Below are 21,730 nucleotides of genomic sequence, written 5' to 3' on the forward strand. Positions count from 1 at the left end.
TTTTGTTTTTTAGATTACATACATAAGTGAAATCATATGGTATTTGTCTTTCTCTGACTTATTTCAGTTAGCATCATAATACCCTCTATTCCATCTATATTGTCACAAATGGCAAGATTTCGTCATTTTTCATAGTTGGGTAATATTTCATTGCATACATATACCGTACCTTCTTCATCCATTCATCTGTTGATGGATACTTAGGTTGCTTCCATGTCTTGGCTATAATAATGCTGCAGTGAACATAAGGGTACCTATACCTTTTCAAATTAGTGTTTTTCTTTTCTTAGGAGAAATATCCAGAAATGGAATTACTGGATCATATGGTAGTTCTATTTTTAATTTTTTAGGTACCTCCATCCTGTTTTCCATAGCAGCTGCAACAACTTATATTCCCACTAATAGTAAACAAAGTTTCCCTTTATCAACATCCTCACCAACTTTTATTATTCGTGGTCTTTTTGATAATACCCATTCTGACAGATGTAAGGTGATATCTCATTGTGGTATTGATTTGCATTTCCCTGATAATTAGTCGCATTGAACATTTTTTCATGTGTCTGTTGGCCATCTATATGTCTTCTTTGGAAAAATGTTTTTTCAGGTCCTCTGCCTGTTTTTTAATTTTTTTTTTTTTTTTTGATGTTGAGTTGTGTAAGTTCTTTGTATATTTTTTGTATTAACCCCCTTTCAGATATATCATTTGCAAATATCTTCTCCCATTCAGCAAGTTGCCTTTTTGTTTTGTTGATAGCTTCCTTCACTGTACAAATGTTTTTTACTTTGATGTAGTCCCACTTGTTTCTGCTTTGGGCTTTTTTTCTTTTTTCTTTTTGCTTTCGTTCCCCTAGTCTGAGGAGATATGTGCAAAAAAATATATTGCTAAAACTAATGTCAAGGAATATTATGCCTATGAATTTATTTATTTATAATTCTTAAGAGTTTTGTGATTTCAGGTCTTTAATCTATTTCAAGTTTATTTTTGTATATGGTATAAGAAAGTAGTTCCGTTTAATTCTTTTGCACAACTGTCCAGTTTTCCAACATCATTTATTGAAGAGTCTGACTTTTTCCCATTGTATATTCTAACCTCTTTTGTCATAGATTAATGGACCATATAAGTTTAAGTTTATTTCTGGGCTCTCTTACTGTTCCATTGATCTATGTCTCTGTTTTTGTGCCAGTACCTTACTTCATTGATTTATATAGTTTTGTAGATAGTTTGCCATCAGGGAGCATGATACCTCCAGCTTTGTTCTTCTTTCTCAAAACTGTTTTGGCTATCCAAGGTCTTTTGTGTTTCCATACAAAGTTTAGAAATATTTGTTCTATTTCTGTGAAAAATGCCATTTTTAAATATAGAGATTGCATTGAATTATAGATTGCCTTGGGTAGTATGGTCATTTTAACAATATTAATTCTTTCAATCCAAGAACATGGTGTATCTTTCCATCTGTTTGTGTTGTCTTCAATTTCTTTCATAAGTGTTTCTTTAGTTTTCTGAGTACAAGTCTTTTACCCCTTTGGTTAGATTTATTCCTAGGTATTTTGTTCTTTTTTGATACAGTTGTAAATGGGATATTTTAAATTTATCTTTCCGATAGTTCATTTTTTGTGTATAGAATACAGCACATTTCTGAATATTAATTTTGCATCCTGCAACTTTATGAATTTATTTATCGATTCCAAAAATTTTTTGGTGGTGGTGTTAGTACTTTCTATATATAGTATCATGTCATCTGCAAGCAGTGACAGTTGTACTTCTTTGCCAATTTGAATTTTTTTTTATTTCTTGTCTGATTTCTGTGGCTAGGATTTCCAAAACTATGTTGTGTAAAGTGGTGAGGGTGGGCATTCTTGTCTTGTTACTCATCTTAGAGGAAACATTTTCAGTTTTTCATCTTTGATTATAATGTGGGCTATAGGTTTTTCATATATGGCCTTTATAACATTGAAGTTTATTCTCTTCATACATACTCTCCATGTTGAGCATTTTTATCATAAATGGATGTTGGCTTTTGCCAGAAGTCTTTTGTATATCTACTGAGATGATCATTTGATTTTTGTTCTTCAGTTTGTTAACATAGTATATCACATTGACTGATTTGCAGATATTGCACCATCCACCCTTCCATCCCTGGGATAAATCCCACTTGATCATGGTGTATAATCATTTTAATGTATTGTCTAATTCAGTTTGCCAATGTTTCATTGAGGGCATTTTGCAACTCTGTTCACCAGTAATATTTGCCTATAATTTTCTTTTAGGGGTTGTCTTTGTCTGGTTTGGGTATCTGGGTTCTGTACCTTGTAGAATGAGTTCAATAGCATTCCTTCCTCTTCAGCTTTTTGTAATATTTTGAGAAGCATAAATGTTTACTCTTCTTTAAATGTTTTATAGAATTCACCTGTGAAGACATCCAGTCCTGGACTTTTGTGTGTTGGAAGTTTTTCTGATTAGCGATTCAATTTCTTTACTGGTAATTTGTCTGTTCATATTCTCTATCTTTCTGATACAGTCTTGGGAGACTCTAAGTTTCTAGGAATTTATTTCCTCAAGGTTGTCCACTTTTTTGATGTAAAATTTGTTATAGTAATCTCTTATTATCCTTTGTATTTTTGTGGTGTCAGTTGTAACATCTCTTCTTTCATTTTTAATTTTTATTTGGGCCCTCTCTCTTTTTTTCTTGATGAGTCTAGCTAAAGGCTTTTTGTGTTTCATGAGATAGGCTTACATCACTGCATACACCCCTCTTAAAATTGCTTTGGCTGTGTCTCACAGATTTTGGATCATTATATTTCCATTTTTGTCTCCAGGTATTTTTTTTTATTGGTCTTTGATTTCTTCAGAGACCCATTGGTTATTTAGTAGCATATCATTTAGTCTCTATGTGTTTGTGTTTTTCATGGGTTTTTTTTCTTGTGATTGATTTATAGTCTCATTGTGTAGTGGTTGGAAAAGATGCTTGATATAATTTCAGTATTCTTAAGTTTACTTAGACTTGTTTTGTTGCCTAGCATGTGATCTCTCCTGGAGAATGTTCCATGTACAGTGTATTCTGCTGCTTTTGAATGGAATGTTTTCTATATATAAATTAAGTCTATCTGGTTAATGTGTCATTTAAGGCCTTTGTTTCCTTATTGATTTTCTGTTTGAATGATCTGTCCATTGATGTAAGTGGAGAGTTAAAGTCCCTTACTATTATTGTATTACTGTCATTTTCTCCTTTTATGTTTGCTAATACTTGCTATATATATTCAGGTGCTCCTACATTGGTGAAATATATATTTACAATTGTTATATCTTCTTGTTGGATTGGCCCCTTTAACATTATGTAATGTCCTTCTTTGTCTTCTGTTAGAATCTTTTAAAGTCTATTTTATCTAATTTGCTATTCCAGCTTTCCTTTGATTTCCATTTCCGTGGAATGATTTTTTCTATCCTCTCACTTTCAGTCTGTGTGTGTCTCTAGATCTGAAGTGAGTTGCTTGTAGATAGCATATATATGTGTATATAGATAGCATATATATGTATAGCACATATATAGCATATGTATATACACATAGCATATACATAGCGTGTATATATATGTGTGTGTGTATCTTGTTTTCTTTTTCATCCATTCAGCCACTCTATGTCTTTTTTGGGGTGCATTTAATCCATTTTCATTTAAAGTAATTATTGCCTTTTTATTGTTTCTGGTTGTATTCATAGTTCTCTCTTTTTTTCCTTTTCTTCTCTTGCAGTCTTTCTTTGTGACTTACTGTCTTTAGCATTTCTTTGGATTTCTTTCTCTTTATTTTTGTGTATCTATTTTAGGTTTTGGATTTGTGGTTGCCATGAGATTCATATATAGCATCTTATATATATGGGTATCTATTTTAAATTGATGGGTATCTCTTTTAAGTTGATAATTTCTTAAGTGAAACACATTCTAACAGCCCTATGTTTTTATTCCCTTCCTCCCATATGTTTTTAACAACATATTTTACATCTTATTATTCTGCACATTTCTTATCTACTTATTTAAGATATAGATGATTTTACTGCTTTGGTCTTTTCACCTACGTTTTAGCTTTATTAGTATTTGATCCACTACCCTTACTACATTTTTGTCCCTGTGGCATGTGGAAGTTCCCAGGCCAGGAATCAAACCCATGCCACAGCAGCGACGAAGGTCATTGCAGTGACAATGCCAAATTGTTAACTTGCTGAGCCACAAGTGACACCCTCCCTTGATAATTTTTTTAAATTTCTATTTGTGTCTTTTTCTTTTCCACTTAGAGAAATCCCTTTAACATTTCTTGCAAGATTGGTGTAGTTGTGATGAACTCTCTTAGCTTATTCTTGTCTGTAGAACTCTTTATCTCTCCTTCAATTCTGAATGATATCCTTACCAGATAGATTACTTGTGATCATATATTTTTTTTTCCCTTTCAGGGCTTGAATATGTCATGCCACTCCATTATGGCCTGCAGATTTTCTGCTGAAAAGTCAGCTGATAGTCTCATGGGAGTTCTCTTGTTTATAGCTAGTTGCTTTTCTCTTGCTACTTTTAAGATTCTCTCTTATCTTTAATTTTTGACATTTTAATTGCAGTATGTGCTGGTGGGAACACTCTGTACTTCCCGGACTCAGATATCTATTTCCTTTCCTAGATTACAGAAATCTTCAGTTCATATGTCTTCAAATATGCTCTATGCCCCTTTCTATCTCTGTTCTCCTTCTGTGACCTCTATAGTTTGAATATTAGTATGCTTGATGTTGTCCCAAATGTCTCTTAGATTATCCTCATTTTTAAAAATTATTTCTTTTTCTTTTCAACTTGGGTGATTTCCACTACTCTCTTCCAGTTCACAGTTCCTTTCCTCTCTATCATTTAATCTACTATTGATTCATTCTAGAATTTTTTTTTTACTTCAGTTATTATATTCCTCAACTCTTTTGGTTCTTGGTATTTTCTAACTCTGTTAAACTTCTCACTGTGTTCATCAATTTTTTCCCCAATTCATTGAATACCTTTATGATCATCACCTTACATTCTATCAGTGTAAATTGTATTGCTTAGTTCTTCTTCTGCATTTTTATCATGTTCCTTCATTTGGGGTATATTCCTGTGTCTCTGCATTTTATCTTGCTCTCTCAGTTTGTTTTATGTATTCAGTAATTCACTCATGTTTTCTGATATGGGAGAAGTGGCCTTGTGTAAGAGATGCCCTGTGGGACCAGCATCACACTCCCCTCCAGTCACCAGGACTGTTTTTTATTGGTGTCTCCTATGTGGGATGCATGAGCCTATCTATTGTGGCAAGGCTGACTACTGTGGATGTGCTGGTAGGCAGACTAGCCTTTAGCCCAGTTGGTCTCCAGGCCCTGCTTGATGCAGTAGCTTTTGGCCCACTGGTGAGGGGGGTCGGGTCCCAGTACAGCTGTCCATATGGCCAAGGAGGGTCCCAGGGATGAGGCCAGCCCACTTATGGAAGGAATTGTTGATAACTTGATTTTGTAAATTCATGAAATAAAGTTATTAAAGACAAAACACTTTCCTGACTTTGTCCACTGAAAAAAAATAGCAGAGCTAGCAGCAGTAAGCATTCCTAGCACGAGACTGTGGCCTCTAAATGCCCCTGGTAACTAAAAAGAAACCAAATCTTTTTGGAGAAATGGACAACTCAAGCCTGGAGCAGCAGAAAAATAAATTAGATGACCTTGAAAAAATTACCAGTAGCTATTACTGGAAAGCAAGGAAACTATCAACGTTTACTCAGATTGTGTCAAAACATAACAAGAACCAATCTGAAGATGCTCCTCATGGCCAAGGAAGGACCGTTTGTGCATCAATAAGTACAGTAACTACAATGGACAGAAACACATCAGATGTGATTAAATTCATGAGCTTATAATGACACTTGAAGAAAATTACCTCATTAATGCTTTAGGAGGAGCTGGAGAACCAACTCATTATTTTGAAATGATAAAGGAAAAGAGTTATCCTTCCTTTTCTACATGACGTATACTTCAGAGTAACAAATATTTGAAGAAAAGTTTCTCTTAAGAACTAGTCTAGCTAAAAAATGAAGAAGAAATCATAGCATTAAAACATTGCCATTTTGCATTTTTAATGAATGAGTGCTATATCTATGTCATGATCATCAGTGGCTGCTAACATCACAGAACAAGATAGAGAACCAGATACTGTATATCTCCAGATGGAAATACATTAGATCACCCATGAAGGATTTTTTCTTAAAAAAAAAAAAAAAAAGGAAGAAGAAGGAAATTGAACATGAATTTTATTGTCTCCTACATAAAACTACCAATGTATAAGATACACAGGGAACTGAGGAACATGAAGAACAAAACCATAGGAATATAGTGAGCAAAATTCAGACTGTGGGAACTAAAGAAGAAGTGGCTCAGGTTTTTGAATGCCGACAATAGCAACATAAAAATTGCAAGGAAATAGATAGAGATAGAGGGAGAAGCTATACATTGAAAGATAAAGGAAATGCCAACCAAATGTAGTATTTGTACTTTATGTGCATATTCTGGTTAAAAGAAACTGTGAAAATATACATGTATATGTACCCAAACATATATAGCACATTTAAAGAAATTATAGAAGTATGCACACCAACCAAATATTTAATGACATTTTTGGAATTGCTGTTTACTTTGTTTAGATGCAACAGTGATTTTGTGTGTGTGTGTGTTATAGGTATGTTTATTTTAAGATTTACTTCCTTTTAGAGATGTACACTGAGATCATATGATAACTGGGATTTGCTTCAGAATAATATGGGAGAGCAGGTCAGGGTGAATGGGCATAGAAATGAAACAAGATGGGTCCTATATTGATCATTGTCAAAGCTGAGTGATGAATACATCTCTCAAGGGTTACTAATCTATTGGTTTTGTATCTGCCTGAAAATTTTTGAAACAGAATGCTTTATAAAAAGAGACAACTTGGGAACTTCATATCATTAGTCCCATGTTCTTTGCTAGATACCTCCCACCAGAAAGAGGGCCACCTCTGTATTCACGCCTCCCTTTCCTCTGCCTCTTCTTTATTACTCATCTTTTCATTGCTTCCACCTTAAGCCCACTATAAAGAGCACACAACGAGAATGTAACATAATAGGAACTTAACCAACCAAGGTCACCTTGTGATCTCTTACATCGTGCCTCAAATAACCTCATGGAATTACCACCCCCAGGGGCTGTCTTTTCTGTTCAATTAATAGTGAGACTATTGATCACCTGAGAGTTTATGTTCCTGCTAATGGGAACCACTCGTTTATTGTCAACCTCTAATTACAGAGCGCTTTCATAAGAATATTCCTACATATGAAAGAAGCTGCTAGAAGCTGGGATCCAAGGTCATAGAGGGAAGAGAGCAGGAGGGGACCTCTTTTATTAGCAATGAGTAAACTGTCACTCATCATCACTCTTGTCTTCTTTTAACTATAGGTGTTTATCAAAGTGCTAGATAATAATGATAATGGCCCAGAATTCTCTCAGCCAAATTACGATGTCACGATTTCCGAGGATGTGCTTCCGGATACGGAGATATTGCAGATTGAAGCCACAGACAGAGATGAGAAGCACAAGCTAAGCTATACCATCCACAGCAGCATTGATTCCATCAGCATGAGAAAATTCCGGATCGACCCCAGCACTGGCGTGCTCTACACGGCCGAGAGGCTGGACCACGAGGCCCAGGACAAGCACATCCTCAACGTAATGGTAGGAACAGCCTGCCTAACACGCTTTCCCAGCAGAATCACTGACCATCCAAGGCACACACCTTAGCCTTCAGATGTATAGGCCCTTACCTGTTGTGAGTAGTAGTAATAAGCTTGTTCTTTTTAGAGCAGGCTTGCATGCATTCTTGCCTGTTTAGTTCAAGGAGGAGTTACTACTGTCAGATAGTGACTCCTTATTTTTACCAAGCTGAAATATTAGGTGAGCTCTACAGACAGTGGCCACTCAGTAAAGACTGCTGACAGTCTGACTGGAAGGGAGAGCTACAGGCTGTGTATCTGTAAATCTCCCATCTGGGGTATTGCTTTGTATCCAGAAGGTTCTGTGGAAAAGTTTAAAACAAGATTCTTGAGAAGTTACTCAGAAGGGTAATTATGTATTCAGCTTGTGCACTGCTCAGTCCTTGGAAGCATTTGGAGAATTGATTGATTACTTATGGCCCTGACATTGGACCTAGTGGTAAATACTGGCCCACAAAAGAGATCTCAAAACTCATTGAGGCCTGCAGAGAATAAGTCTGAAGTTGGGTTCATGGGGTCTCCGAATTGAGTAAAAGTTGCTTTCATTTTAAAGTGAAATCTGTCTAGGTTACATAATGGGGAAGTAAAGGTTAATAGGAAAAATCCTTGATGAGTTTATGACCTAAAACCTCTCCCTCTAACTACCCAAGAGCCCCGTGAGCAATGGCACAGGCACTGCCTAACAGAGCCCCGCCGAGTTCCTTAAGACCAGGTAGGAAAACAGAGACTTACTTAATCTTTGCACCGATTGGCTTTAAAATACACTAAGATGCTCCCAATTCTCACGCAACTGAAAGTCCTATTCCACTAAGTGCTACTACCTCTTTCTTTCCAAGTCTGGAAACCTCTCTAGGCCAGAGGAAACTTGAGTGCCATGCCTTTGACTTTGGCTTCCAGATGAGACTCCAAGGAACAGAATGGGGACTCATAGGGTTCATCAGATCCATCCCTCTGGCCATTCATTCATTCATTCAACAGGTATTTCTCAAGCACCTTCTGTGTCCTAAGCTCTGTTCTAGGCACTGAGGATATAAAAGAGACAAAGTCCCTGCACCCTTGGACGTGCAATTGGAATGGATCTAGGTTTCAATAATCCCAAAATACAGAGTCCAGCTTGGTCCTTGGTGGGGCGGGGGGCGGGGGGGTGGGCAGGCTGGTCTATAGACAGGGAAACTCAGCACACTCACTGGGTTCATTTGCACAGATTTCTTTGGGAGCCGAAATCTCCTGCCAATGACTATCCCCATTCTCATGATTCTTCAAGTCATTCCTGTGCATTCTTTCCTTAGAAAATTCAGAATTCAGTGTGGTTTCCCTGTATCATTTATCATTTATGTAATTGAATATTTAAGCGAACAATTCCTTTATGCTGCCTTTCTCCAAGCTAAGCCTTGTTAGTCATTTTGCTCAATTTCTTCTAGGTACTATTTCTGAAAAGCCCTTTCCGTTTGACAGATTTTCTTGGTTTATTTTCTAATTTCTTGACATCTCTCTGAAGTTAGGGAATCCAAAATTGAACAAGCAGAAAGCACCCATTTGATTAGGGCTACCTACAGTGATAGCAAAATCTTGTGTCACGGAATTGATTAGTTGCAAGCTCCTGCCACATTCAAACCAGGGAAAACTTGAATGCAGTCAGGCAAGGTTCTTTGGTGGTTTCACAGTGTGGAGGGGGGTCTCACATAGTAGAAATTAAGATCCAGGTCATCCCCCTAGAGGTCAGGGTTCTCTCTTAGTTCTAAGCCTTTATTTATGCCTGAACTGTATGCCACACACCACCCCACCACCAGCATCTTACCACCTCTGCTTGGTTTTGTGACCTCTTCCAAGCTAGGCTACATTCTTCTTACAGCTTGTTCATGTTCTACTACTTAACTCTGGGCCTTGTATCTGTCCACTTGCCTGTTTGGATTCCTCAGTCAACGATAAGGTTCTTGCAGGCAGGGACTGTTTCTAATTCACTGCTGAACCACCAGAGTCAGTCCTGGGACTTGATAGATAATAGATGATAATAAATGTTTGTTGAATGAATGAATGAATGAAAGTGCCTGCATTGTATTCATTAATTCCACATTTTAGTTTCCCCTTTACAAGCACCTCCATCCACCATTCCATTAGCAACTGTATATATAAGACACAGGGCTGAGTGAGGAGGGCCAGAGGGAGGTGCTATGTTTGTGATACTTAGGCATCCGTTCCACCAACATGGACTGAACACAGACCAGAGACCAGGCATAATTCTGAGCAATAAGGAACACGTGGCCCCAGCTCGCAGTGTGTCTACAATCAATGTCCCCACTTGATGATACCACCATGTATTGAGCACCTACCCAGGGCCTGGGGCTGGGTCAGGCTCTCTGTGTGCGGTATGTCATTGTGTTTTCACTGTAGGCATAGCCATGTGAATTCTTTGCAACTTAAAGATTTTAGTGCTACTGCTTCTTGTATTTTGCCTAAAGGTCAGAGATCAGGAGTTTCCTTATCGAAGAAACTTGGCCCGCGTCATTGTGAATGTGGAAGATGCTAATGATCACAGTCCTTATTTTACCAACCCACTGTATGAAGCATCTGTGTTTGAATCGGCTGCTCTGGGATCAGCTGTTCTGCAAGTGACGGCTCTGGACAAAGACAAAGGGGAAAATGCAGAACTCATATATACCATAGAAGCAGGTGAGAGCTGGTGCAGATCACAGCATCATGCATGGCGTGTGACCCTCAGGGGTATTTATCACCATGTAAACTTCATATATGTACCGCTGGAATGTCTCCAAATGAATTTTTGGCCAAGTGACTGCCCTATTTGCATGATGATGGTATATAAAGTGCTTGGCACTTCAGTGGTGTGTTTTCCATCATTGACAGCGAGGAAAGAGTTTCCTTTCACTGCGTCCGTCTCAGATTTTTTTTCTGGAATGGAGAAGAGAGAAGAATGTGTAATAAACTCAGTGGATTTTACTTGTGGGTCAACAAGCCATGGCCTCAGACTAAAATAACCAAAGCCTCCCATCATTTGAGGGCTGCCAGACAGTTCTGTGAATTGAATCTTAAAGGCTGTGGTTTACTTGTCAGCAGGTGGGCCACGGGCTTCAGAAATTCCTGCACTCTACCGGTTAGCTCAAACTCACTTCATTAGATGTGATCTGAGTAGCAGAGGAGTCAGTGAATACTGAACTGTCTGCTTAACCTCACATAAATAAACACAGGCTCTTGTGTTGTTAAGTTTGAGATTTTTTTAAAAAATCAATTTTAATGTCTAAAAGGCAAGACCATAGCCTACTGATGGTTCAAAGATGAACAGTTAGAGAACACGTCTGACAGAAGGAATGAGTGTCCAAGCAAGGATAGGACTGTAAGCCTAAAAATTACAGTTCTCCATTATCTGCTCTATTTCCCTTCCCCTCTTCTGTCATTTTTGAATATTCAAGCCGCATGTTTCCAAAATGTTCTGCAACATTACGTCTGTCATGCATAAGGCCAAATGCTGTCTCCTTTCATGCCAGCCCTGGAAAGCCTTCTTTTCCTTAATTTAAATATGGAGCATTTTTTTGTGAGTGGTTGAATTAAAATATGAATGGTAGAATGACAGTTTAGGACATATATATATATATCTAACGACCTTCTTTTTTAAGTTCCTGTATTGAATGACAAATTTAAAACTGCTTCCTATATTAGGCACCCACATTTTGCATGAGTCTGTGCTAAACGCTATCCAAAAAAAAAAAAAAAAAAAAAGACATTGGTTTATAACACCCTGGTTCCCCAAGAGAAATCACCCATTTCTTTTCCAGATTTCCGTGGAACTTCCTTTCAGCCTAAAACCTGACAATACATTTATGTAAATACTATTTTGCACTTCTTGTGTATCATAGGACATTTTAATTATTCCATTATACAACCCTTGTTCTTTTGGTTTCCCAAATAATATAGAGAAATTTTAAAATATAGATGTTTGAACGTCGCAGAAAATGTCACCCATTCCAAGAGCTCTTTATATTCTTTCCATAGTTCTTCCTTCAGGTTATGTAATTTTTCTTTTCTCCACATTCATTCATGCATATACATTGTTTCATGTAGTTGTAATCATTTAGATATAGGGTTTTATTTCTACTTTTCTGAACATCTTCTAAGCATTTGTCTGTGTGTCTACGTGCTTTTTATATTTGTCATTAAGGCCACCACGTCTGCTCCTCTCAGATAGCCAGGCAATTTTTAAACCAGTTTAGAGGTTCTCAAAGAGTAATTTAAGGGTAATTTACCATCCAGCTGAAAATTCTGCCTCACTTATCTTTCATCCTCCCCAGACTATAGTCTGATGCTGAACAGAGAGAAAGAACTCAGTTATTTCTTCAACAGTGGAATAAAGCTAAAGTTATTTCCTTAGAGCATCTTTTATACAGAAAATCTGAATTTCCAGAAAACTCACAGGAATCCTTGGCATCTAAAAAAAAAAAAACCTTTGATTGGATATGTCAGAAGGTAATGAGAATGACACTGTGTATGATAAATCCACAAGATGTGGTCACTGGGCCCCTTCCCAGACAGACAGACCTGCCCTTGACCTGGCCTGGTTCTAGTGAAGCCAAGTTTCTTCCTGGAACGTGGTAGGAGACAGACAGATGACAGATAGTTGGTGTAAAGTACTTTTTATTTAAGTGCTCTCACAAACTTCAGAGAAGCAAGATTTTATTCTATTTACTGATGGGCCATCCATTTCCTATCTCCCACCTGGCCTAAAGTAACAATCGAAGCTTTTTATTTTGGCCTGAAGGTGAAATTTGAGGGCAGGATTCCAGGTCTTATGTTTAGTTCCAGTTTGATGTTTGGTGCTGACAGTACTTGTGGGGGGGCTCTGAGACGGGGCAGTAGAGGAAAGTCCAGGACTAAGAGTTGAGTTGGGACGGGGGCATATTGGTCCCTAAGATGCATACAGATAAAGAATTAAAATATTTTCTGCATCTGCCTCTCTCAGTCATTCTGTGCCAGGCACTGTGATGGATCCTAGGTAGGTAATGCTAAGTAAGGTAAGCACAGCTTTTGCTCAGTGGCTATGGCTGTTGGAAGCCATAGATTCCATGAAAACAGTCAGAGTTCAGCTTCCAAAGATTCAAGTGGAGCAGAAAAGAATAAGCAAGAAGTGGATTCTAAGAAAGCAGGACAGTATGTTGAAGAGGGAGAGAAGCAAAGAGCCCATTTGGAGCTGATGTTTGAACACAACATCCTGGAGGGGCCGGTAGGTAGCAAGCAGATCAGTGGCCACGGGAGGCAGGGTTGGGAGGCTCCACTCAAGGTCAGAAGCTGGCCCTCCTGCATCCCCGCCGTATATATCTTGCTATGTATGTATGGAGCCTAAACTAAGAAAAGACTTACCTGGAAACTCCGCATGGGACGCCATAAGGAGGATGTTGCTTTCATCATTCGGAGTCATCATTCAGGGTCACGTGTTAGTGCCACTGCGGAAAGGTGACTAAGGTGTCTCTTTGTTTTCCTCCCCTGAGTTACTAAAGTGAAACAATTCCTGCCTCCTCGTGAGGGTCTATGAATCACATCTTGAATCGCACTCAATTCCATGGGGCTATTTATCAACAGTTTGTGAGCTTGTTCCTGAGGTCATTGACCTTCTTCCAGTTGTCATTGTAAATGGTCCTTTTAAGTGGCCAAGTAAAAAATCCTGCTGACCTCAAAGATAATATGGTTTAATGTCCACATTTGGAGTCTAGAATCACTTTCTTCACTTCTTTGTTAGATTGAGTCCCTCTTGAGAAATAAGCCAGCATCCTATAGAAATAGATTTTATGTGAACAGGACGCTTTTGTTTTCAGATATGGAAAGTTTAGTTACGAAGCGCGTAGTAAGAAGTACCTAAGAGCCGTGTTTGTTGTATGTTGTGATAGACACATCATGTAACTGCCCTCTCAATCCTGGAGCCTGTCCTAAAGATAATGATATCTAAACTCTCTATATGTTGCCATTCTACAGCACTTTAAAAAGAAAGAAAAATCCAGATATAATTAAATAACCAAGGCTTTTAGCTTATGATGTAGAAGGATCTAGACACACAGCATGTATGTTCTTTAAGAAGTATGGAAAAGCCGCATCAGGGTGCAAAGAACAGCATGGTACAGGATTCTGCTTCACACTGTCCACCACCTTCGAGCCCCATTCTTTCTGTTCCCCTCGCTGTGTGTTCCTCATTCTTTCCTCCTATTTTCCTCATCCTCAGCAATCCCAGATTTCACACCACCGCATAATAACTTCGAGGAGCCTTAAACTTCACCGTGTCATGGTTCACAGCCCTTCCCATTTTAGACACGTCCAAGAGGGGGCCAGTGGCTCAGTTTCATAAGGGTTACACCTCAAGGTCTTGGTTTTGATGCTGCTTCAGATTGTTCAGTTTTCTGCTTCACCAGAAAGCTCTGAAAAAATTCCATGAATAGAATGGTTTACAGATGGAAACAACTGCCTTACCATTTTTTATGTCTCCTTTTGTGTCTCTGCATGCATGTGTGTGTACATTGGGGTTCGGGAGAATAGAAGAGGAGTCAGAAAAAAATATTCACAGCTTACAAAGCAGACAGTGTCTTGAGAAGAATTCTGCACGCCTGAACAAGCCCCTCGCCCAAGTAGTACTTGAGCTGAACTTGGTTTTGAGGGGATGAAACACGACCAGTTCCATACCTTTGGGACAATCTTAACCCAGATGACTGCATGACAGTGTTCTGGCATGATACCTACAATGCTCTTTCTCATAAGGTGGAACACAGAATTTGGCACTGACTTCAGGGTAAATGCCTTTTTACCAGTGGCCTTGGCATGTGTCAGCCCAATCTGTTCCTCTTCTCACAAGGCTGGAAATAAGAAAGTCTGAAGCATTCTTTACAGCGAAGTCTTTCCGACAGACTTTCTTATTTCCCAGTTTGAATGTGCACAGTGCTGTGTTCTTATTCACCTCCATTCAAAAGCCACTGATCTGAAATGTACAATTTATTGGAAAACTCATTTCAGTCACTTTCGAATACCTGTAAAGGGGAAGTCTCTTGTTTTTTTTGTTATTGTTGTTGGTGGTTCATTTTTTGCTTTTTAGGGCCTGACCCACGGCATATGGAGGTTCCCAGGCTAGAGGTTGAATCAGAGCTGCAGCCACCGGGCTACACCACAGCCACAGCAACGTCAGATCCGAGCCACATCTGTGGTTTGTACCACAGCTCACAGCAACGCTGGATCCTTAACCCTCCAAGCAAGGCCAGGGATCGAACCTGCATCTTCAAGGATCCTTGTCGGGTTTGTTAACCACTGAGCCATGAAGGGAACTCCATCTCGTTTTATTTCAGAATGAGGTGAAGCGAATACACATGATTATACTTCCCACTTGCCCTGTTGTATAAGGGGGCCTTTAGATGAAGAGTTAACCTCCAGAAAATGACCCACTTCAGCTCACGGCCCTGTTGATTTCTCTGTTGTAGGGAACACTGGGAACACATTTAAGATCGAACCAGTCCTGGGCATCATCACTGTCTCCAAAGAGCCGGACATGACGACAATGGGTCAGTTTGTCCTGTCGGTCAAAGTCACGGATCAGGGCTCCCCCCCCATGTCTGCCACGGCAATCGTGCGCATCTCTGTCACCATGTCTGATAATTCTCACCCCAAGTTCACTCACAAAGACTACCAAGCCGAAGTAAATGAAAATGTCGATATTGGAACATCCGTCATTCTAATCTCCGCCATTAGTCAATCCACCCTCATTTATGAAGTCAAAGATGGAAATGTTGATGGCATCTTTACCATCAATCCATATTCTGGAGTCATCACCACTAGGAAGGCGCTGGATTACGAGCACACTTCCTCTTACCAGCTCATTGTTCAGGCCACCAACATGGCAGGGATGGCTTCCAACGTCACAGTCAATATTCAGATTGTTGATGAAAATGATAATGCTCCAGTTTTTCTCTTTTCTCAATATTCGGGCAGCCTAAGTGAGGCGGCCCCCATCAATAGCATCGTCAGGAGCTTGGATAACAGCCCACTGGTGATTCGAGCCACGGATGCTGACAGCAACCGGAATGCTCTGCTTGTGTATCAGATTGTGGAATCCACGGCCAAGAAGTTCTTCACCGTGGACTCCAGCACAGGTGCCATCAGAACAATTGCCAACCTGGACCACGAAACCATCGCCCATTTTCATTTTCACGTGCACGTGAGAGACAGCGGTAGCCCCCAGCTGACTGCAGAGAGTCCCGTGGAGGTCAACATAGAGGTGACAGATGTGAACGACAACCCCCCTGTGTTCACTCAGGCTGTGTTTGAGACCGTCTTACTTCTACCTACCTATGTTGGAGTGGAAGTCCTGAAAGTCAGTGCCGTGGATCCTGACTCCGAGGTGCCCCCCGAACTGACGTACAGCCTAATGGAAGGCAGCTTGGATCATTTTTTAATTGACTCAAGTACGGGAGTGCTCACCATAAAAAACAACAACCTCTCCAAAGATCACTACCTGCTGATAGTTAAGGTGTCGGATGGAAAGTTCTACAGTACTTCCATGGTCAACATCTTGGTTAAAGAAGCCATGGACAGCGGCCTCCACTTTACACAAAGCTTTTACTCCACCTCCATCTCAGAGAACAACAGTAACATAACCAAAGTTGCCATTGTCAATGCCGTTGGAAATCGCCTTAATGAGCCCTTAAAATATAGCATCTTAAACCCAGGAAACAAGTTCAAGATAAAATCTACCTCAGGGGTCATCCAGACCACTGGAGTCCCCTTTGACCGTGAAGAACAAGAGTTGTATGAGCTGGTGGTGGAAGCCAGCCGCGAGCTGGACCATCTTCGGGTGGCACGGGTGGTGGTCCGGGTTAACATCGAAGACATAAACGACAACTCTCCGGTCTTTGTAGGCCTCCCTTACTATGCTGCGGTGCAAGTTGATGCTGAGCCTGGCACTCAGATTTACCGAGTGACAGCCATCGACAAAGACAAAGGTGCAAATGGGGAAGTGACCTACGTCCTACAGGATGACTACGGCCACTTTGAAATTAACCCTACTTCAGGGAATGTCATTTTAAAAGAAGCCTTCAACTCTGATTTGTCCAACATTGAGTACGGAGTCACCATCCTAGCCAAAGATGGTGGAAAACCCTCTCTGTCCACATCCGTGGAACTTCCCATCACTATTGTCAACAAAGCAATGCCTGTGTTTGATAAGCCCTTTTATACAGCATCCATCAACGAAGATGTCAGCGTGGACACCCCCATTCTAAGCATCAATGCCACCAGTCCAGAAGGCCAAGGCATCATATATATCATTATTGATGGGGATCTTTATAAACAGTTTAACATTGACTTTGACACTGGGGTCCTGAAAGTTGTTAGCCCTTTGGATTATGAAATTATATCTGTTTACAAGTTGACAGTAAGAGCCAGTGATGCCCTTACTGGTGCCAGGGCTGAAGTCACTGTTGACTTGCTAGTTAACGATATAAATGACAACCCCCCTATTTTCGATCAACCTACGTACAATACAACATTATCAGAAGCATCTCTCATTGGAACGCCTGTTTTACAGGTTGTCTCTACTGATGCAGACTCAGAAAACAATAAAATGGTCCATTATCAGATTGTCCAAGATACTTACAACAGCACGGATTATTTTCACATAGATAGCGCAAGTGGCTTAATCCTGACGGCCAGGATGCTGGACCACGAGTTAGTGCAACACTGCACTTTGAAAGTCAGAGCAACAGATAGTGGCTTCCCATCACTGAGCAGCGAGGTCCTGGTTCATATCTACATCTCTGATGTAAATGACAACCCTCCGGTCTTTAATCAGCTCATTTATGAGTCCTACGTGAGTGAATTAGCCCCCCGGGGCCATTTTGTTACCTGTGTACAAGCCTCTGATGCAGACAGCTCTGATTTTGACCGATTGGAATACAGCATCTTATCTGGGAATGACCGGACGAGCTTTCTGATGGACGGCAAGAGTGGCGTCATCACCCTGTCCAACCACCGGAAGCAGCGGATGGAGCCTCTGTACAGTCTCAACGTGTCTGTCTCTGATGGGCTGTTCACTAGCACCGCCCAGGTGCATATCAGGGTCCTAGGGGCTAACCTCTACAGCCCTGCCTTTTCGCAGAGCACCTATGTTGCTGAGGTGAGAGAGAACGCAGCCGCTGGGACAAAGGTAATTCACGTTCGAGCCACGGATGGGGATCCAGGGACATATGGGCAGATCAGCTATGCCATCATCAACGACTTTGCTAAGGATCGATTCCTCATCGACGGCAATGGTCAGGTCATCACAACAGAAAGGCTCGACCGGGAAAACCCTCTGGAAGGAGACATCAATATTTTTTTGAGGGCCCTCGATGGTGGAGGGAGAACAACTTTCTGCACCGTGCGGGTGATTGTGGTGGATGAAAATGACAATGCCCCCCAGTTCATGACGGTGGAATACAGAGCCAGTGTCAGGGCAGACGTTGGACGGGGTCACCTGGTCACTCAGGTCCAAGCCATGGATCCAGACGATGGAGCCAATGCGAGGATTACTTATTCCCTCTACAGCGAGGCCTCCGTCTCGGTGGCTGACCTCTTGGAAATCGATCCTGACAATGGCTGGATGGTCACAAAGGGCCATTTTAACCAGCTGAAGAACACAGTACTGTCCTTCTTTGTCAAGGCGGTGGATGGGGGCATCCCAGTGAGGCACGCCCTCATCCCCGTCTACATCCACGTCTTGCCCCCCGAGACGTTCTTGCCCTCATTCACCCAGTCTCAGTACTCCTTCACCGTCTCAGAAGATACCGCCATTGGGAGCACAGTGGACACCCTGAGGATTTTGCCCACTCAGAGTGTCAGGTTCAGCACAGTTAATGGGGAGCGGCCAGAAAATAACCAAGGGGGTGTCTTCATCATCGAACAGGAAACGGGCACCATCAAGCTGGACAAACGTCTGGACCATGAGATCAGCCCAGCCTTCCACTTCAAGGTAGCAGCCACCATCCCGCTGGACAAGGTAGATATTGTGTTCACCGTGGATGTTGACATCAAGGTTCTGGATTTGAATGACAACAAGCCAGTCTTCGAAACCTCAAGCTACGAGACCATCATCATGGAAGGGATGCCCGTGGGCACCAAACTCACACAGGTGAGGGCCATCGATATGGACTGGGGAGCCAACGGGCAGGTCACCTACTCCCTCCACTCGGATTCTCAGCCCGAAAAGGTGATGGAAGCCTTCAACATTGACAGCAACACAGGCTGGATCAGTACCTTGAAGGACCTGGATCACGAGACAGACCCTGCGTTCACCTTCTCCGTGGTGGCCTCCGACCTCGGGGAGGCCTTCTCTCTTTCTTCCACGGCGCTGGTCTCTGTAAGGGTGACGGATATCAATGACAATGCTCCGGTCTTTGCCCACGAGGTGTACCGAGGGAATGTGAAGGAGAGCGACCCCCCGGGCGAGGTGGTGGCCGTGCTCAGCACCTGGGACAGAGACACTTCTGACATTAATCGTCAAGTCAGCTATCACATTACAGGTAAGACTCTCCTCTTCTGTTATCCCTCTGCCCTCTGCTTTCTGGAGAAGGATGGAAGGTGGATGGGGTCAGAGAAGGAGAGAAGAAGGAAGATGAGATGAGGGCTTGAGAAGTTGCCTTACCTCTCTGGGGCTGAGGAAAAGGCCTGAGTAGATGCAGTTTTTTAGCTGTTACTCACTCAGCCTTGGTTTAGAGTTCATTGGTTTACCTATGCCAGATTACTGCGATTGGTACCCAGTACTTAGCTCACCTTTTATCATTTAAAAAGAGAGTCCAAGAGTTCCCTGGTGGCCTAGTGGTTAAGGATTGGTGTTGTCACTGCTGTGGCTCGGGTTCAATCCCTGGCCTGGGGAACTTCTGCATGCTACAGGCATGGACAAAAAAACAATTAAAAAAAAAAAAAAAAGTCCAGCCACATATCTCCGTTGAAGAAATGAAAACAAAAGCTCTTTTGATGAGAGTGGGTGTTTTTAAGTAGGTAAGTATCTTTTTCCTACTTTATATAGTGGTTAGAAAAATAAACTCACTTACAACTTTCTCCTGGTAGTAAAAACTCAACTGCACACAGACCCACAGACACACACACACACACACACACACGTATACAAATTAGAGGGCATGATAACTGAAAGTCAAAGGGTATGTCTTCTGACATTACAGTTTTCTTGGATCCCTTTTCTGTCTTTCCGGATAATAAAGAACAGTTCGATGGGAAAGCTGAGAGAGACAAATAACATCACCCAGAGTGCACAAAAAATGCCACCATTGCTCTGAGAACAGAGGCTCTCATGTCAGAGAGAAGAGGTGTTGTCGATCAGGGGTCACATTCGGGGGTGACTGGCCTTAAACTGCAAAGAGGAGAGGGTTGGTGGTGTGGGAGCAATCTTCCTAAATACCATTTGGGGGGGGGGGGAGGGGGCGCTGGTTAAAGCTAATATTTTGATGTTGTGACATTCAAAGGCAGAACATAAGCAAAGTGCCAGAAGATTTTAAAGAACCCATCAATACTTGTAGTCAGGTGACTTCCCTTTAGAAAAACTACATTATTCAAAGTGAAAAATGAATTAATTAGAATGCCCTCAGGACACAGAATCTGCTTAAGTACGTTAGTAGGAAAGTTAATTAATCACTACAGAATAAGCTCCGAGGGAGCGCGTGTGTCATTGCTTGGGAGCGCCACACCTCCCTTCCGCAGTGCTCTTCATTTTCTTCATGGAACTGTTTCCTTGATGTTGTTTTCTGTTTAAAGGTCTTAATGCATTTATGCTTTATCTGATAACTTCGTGGTTTTGTGGTTTTTTTTTTTTTTTTTACTAAAGCATATATGTCTGCTGTAAAGACATGAGCGATAGTGGTAAGGAAACAAAGGTGAGGAAAGCATCCTTTTGATTTATTTGCATTCAGTTTCAGACCAAATGCTTCTTAGGCATCCTCAGGGATGCTTTTCTATGGGAAAGAACTGTTAAGTACTCAGCTTTGATTATTGATACGTTGTCTCTGAATTTTCCATGGATGGTTTAAGGGACCAGCTCATCGACTTCACTAAAGTAATGAAAACAGAGTAGTTTCAAGCTACCGTTGCTATTAGCTGGGCCAACCACCAACTGATTTTAATTAGATTTAACTTTTGCTCTTGATGTTACACAACTTGGCTTGGCTGCCACAGATTAACAAAGGACCATTAATCATTTTATTTAACAAAAAGCAGTGTGTGCCTGCACCAAAAGCATTTAATAGAGAGGTTACATTTGCGCCTGCTGGAATAATATTCGACTGAAGCATAATTGAATCCCAGCCAGTGGGGGAGGAAAGCCATATCACCAGGGGGACCCCCTGCCTCAGCAGAGCATGTTTCTCAATCTCCATGCTATCGGCACTTGGGGCTGGATAAGTCTCTCTTGTGGGCGGTCGTTCTTTGCTGGAGGTGGTGTTGTAGGATATTACCAGCTTCTCTGGCTTCTATCCAATAGATTCCAGCATCACCATCACCCCTGTTCTGACATTCAGAAATGTCTCCAGCACTGAGAAAGGTCCTGGGGCAGTGGATCGGGGAGGCGGGGGCAGGGAGGGGGGAGAAGGGGGATAGTCCCTCTCAATTGAGAACCACTGCCCTCCAGGAATGTGCAGCCCTCACCTTTTCTGCACTGTCTCCTCAATATGGTCCATTTATCCCACGCTTGCCCCACCTGGCTGAGCCCCTGGACTGCCCCGCCCCCATGCCTTATAACCCAGAGTGCAACCTGGCACTCAGACCACTGATGCTCATGTATCCCCTCCAGCAGGACCTTGGCCTTTGCCCTCTATTCTTTTAAAGACCTCGTTGTAGGAGTTCCCTTCGTGGCTCAGCTGTTAACAAATCTGACTAGCATCCAGGAGGATTCGGGTTCGATCCCTGGCCTCACTCAATGGGT

General features: G+C 41.3%; 1 protein-coding gene across 7 annotated transcripts in view; it reads left to right on the forward strand.

The window, feature by feature from the left end:
- Nucleotides 1–21,730, forward strand: part of FAT3 (FAT atypical cadherin 3) — a 706,846-nt gene that overhangs the window by 590,444 nt on the left and 94,672 nt on the right. For all 7 annotated transcript variants that reach the window (XM_084975652.1, XM_084975655.1, XM_084975649.1 and 4 more), the window contains 3 exons: nucleotides 7,472–7,747; nucleotides 10,245–10,455; nucleotides 15,246–19,319. In XM_084975652.1, coding sequence (XP_084831778.1) covers nucleotides 7,472–7,747; nucleotides 10,245–10,455; nucleotides 15,246–19,319 — 4,561 coding nt within the window. The remainder of the gene's footprint in view (nucleotides 1–7,471; nucleotides 7,748–10,244; nucleotides 10,456–15,245; nucleotides 19,320–21,730) is intronic.

Source organism: Sus scrofa, chromosome 9 (genome assembly GCF_054392235.1).
Source record: "Sus scrofa isolate SSC_HxYL_T2T_F1_AM1 chromosome 9, Sscrofa_HxYL_maternal_Yorkshire_Landrace_v2.0, whole genome shotgun sequence".
In the NCBI taxonomy this organism is placed as follows: domain Eukaryota; kingdom Metazoa; phylum Chordata; class Mammalia; order Artiodactyla; family Suidae; genus Sus; species Sus scrofa.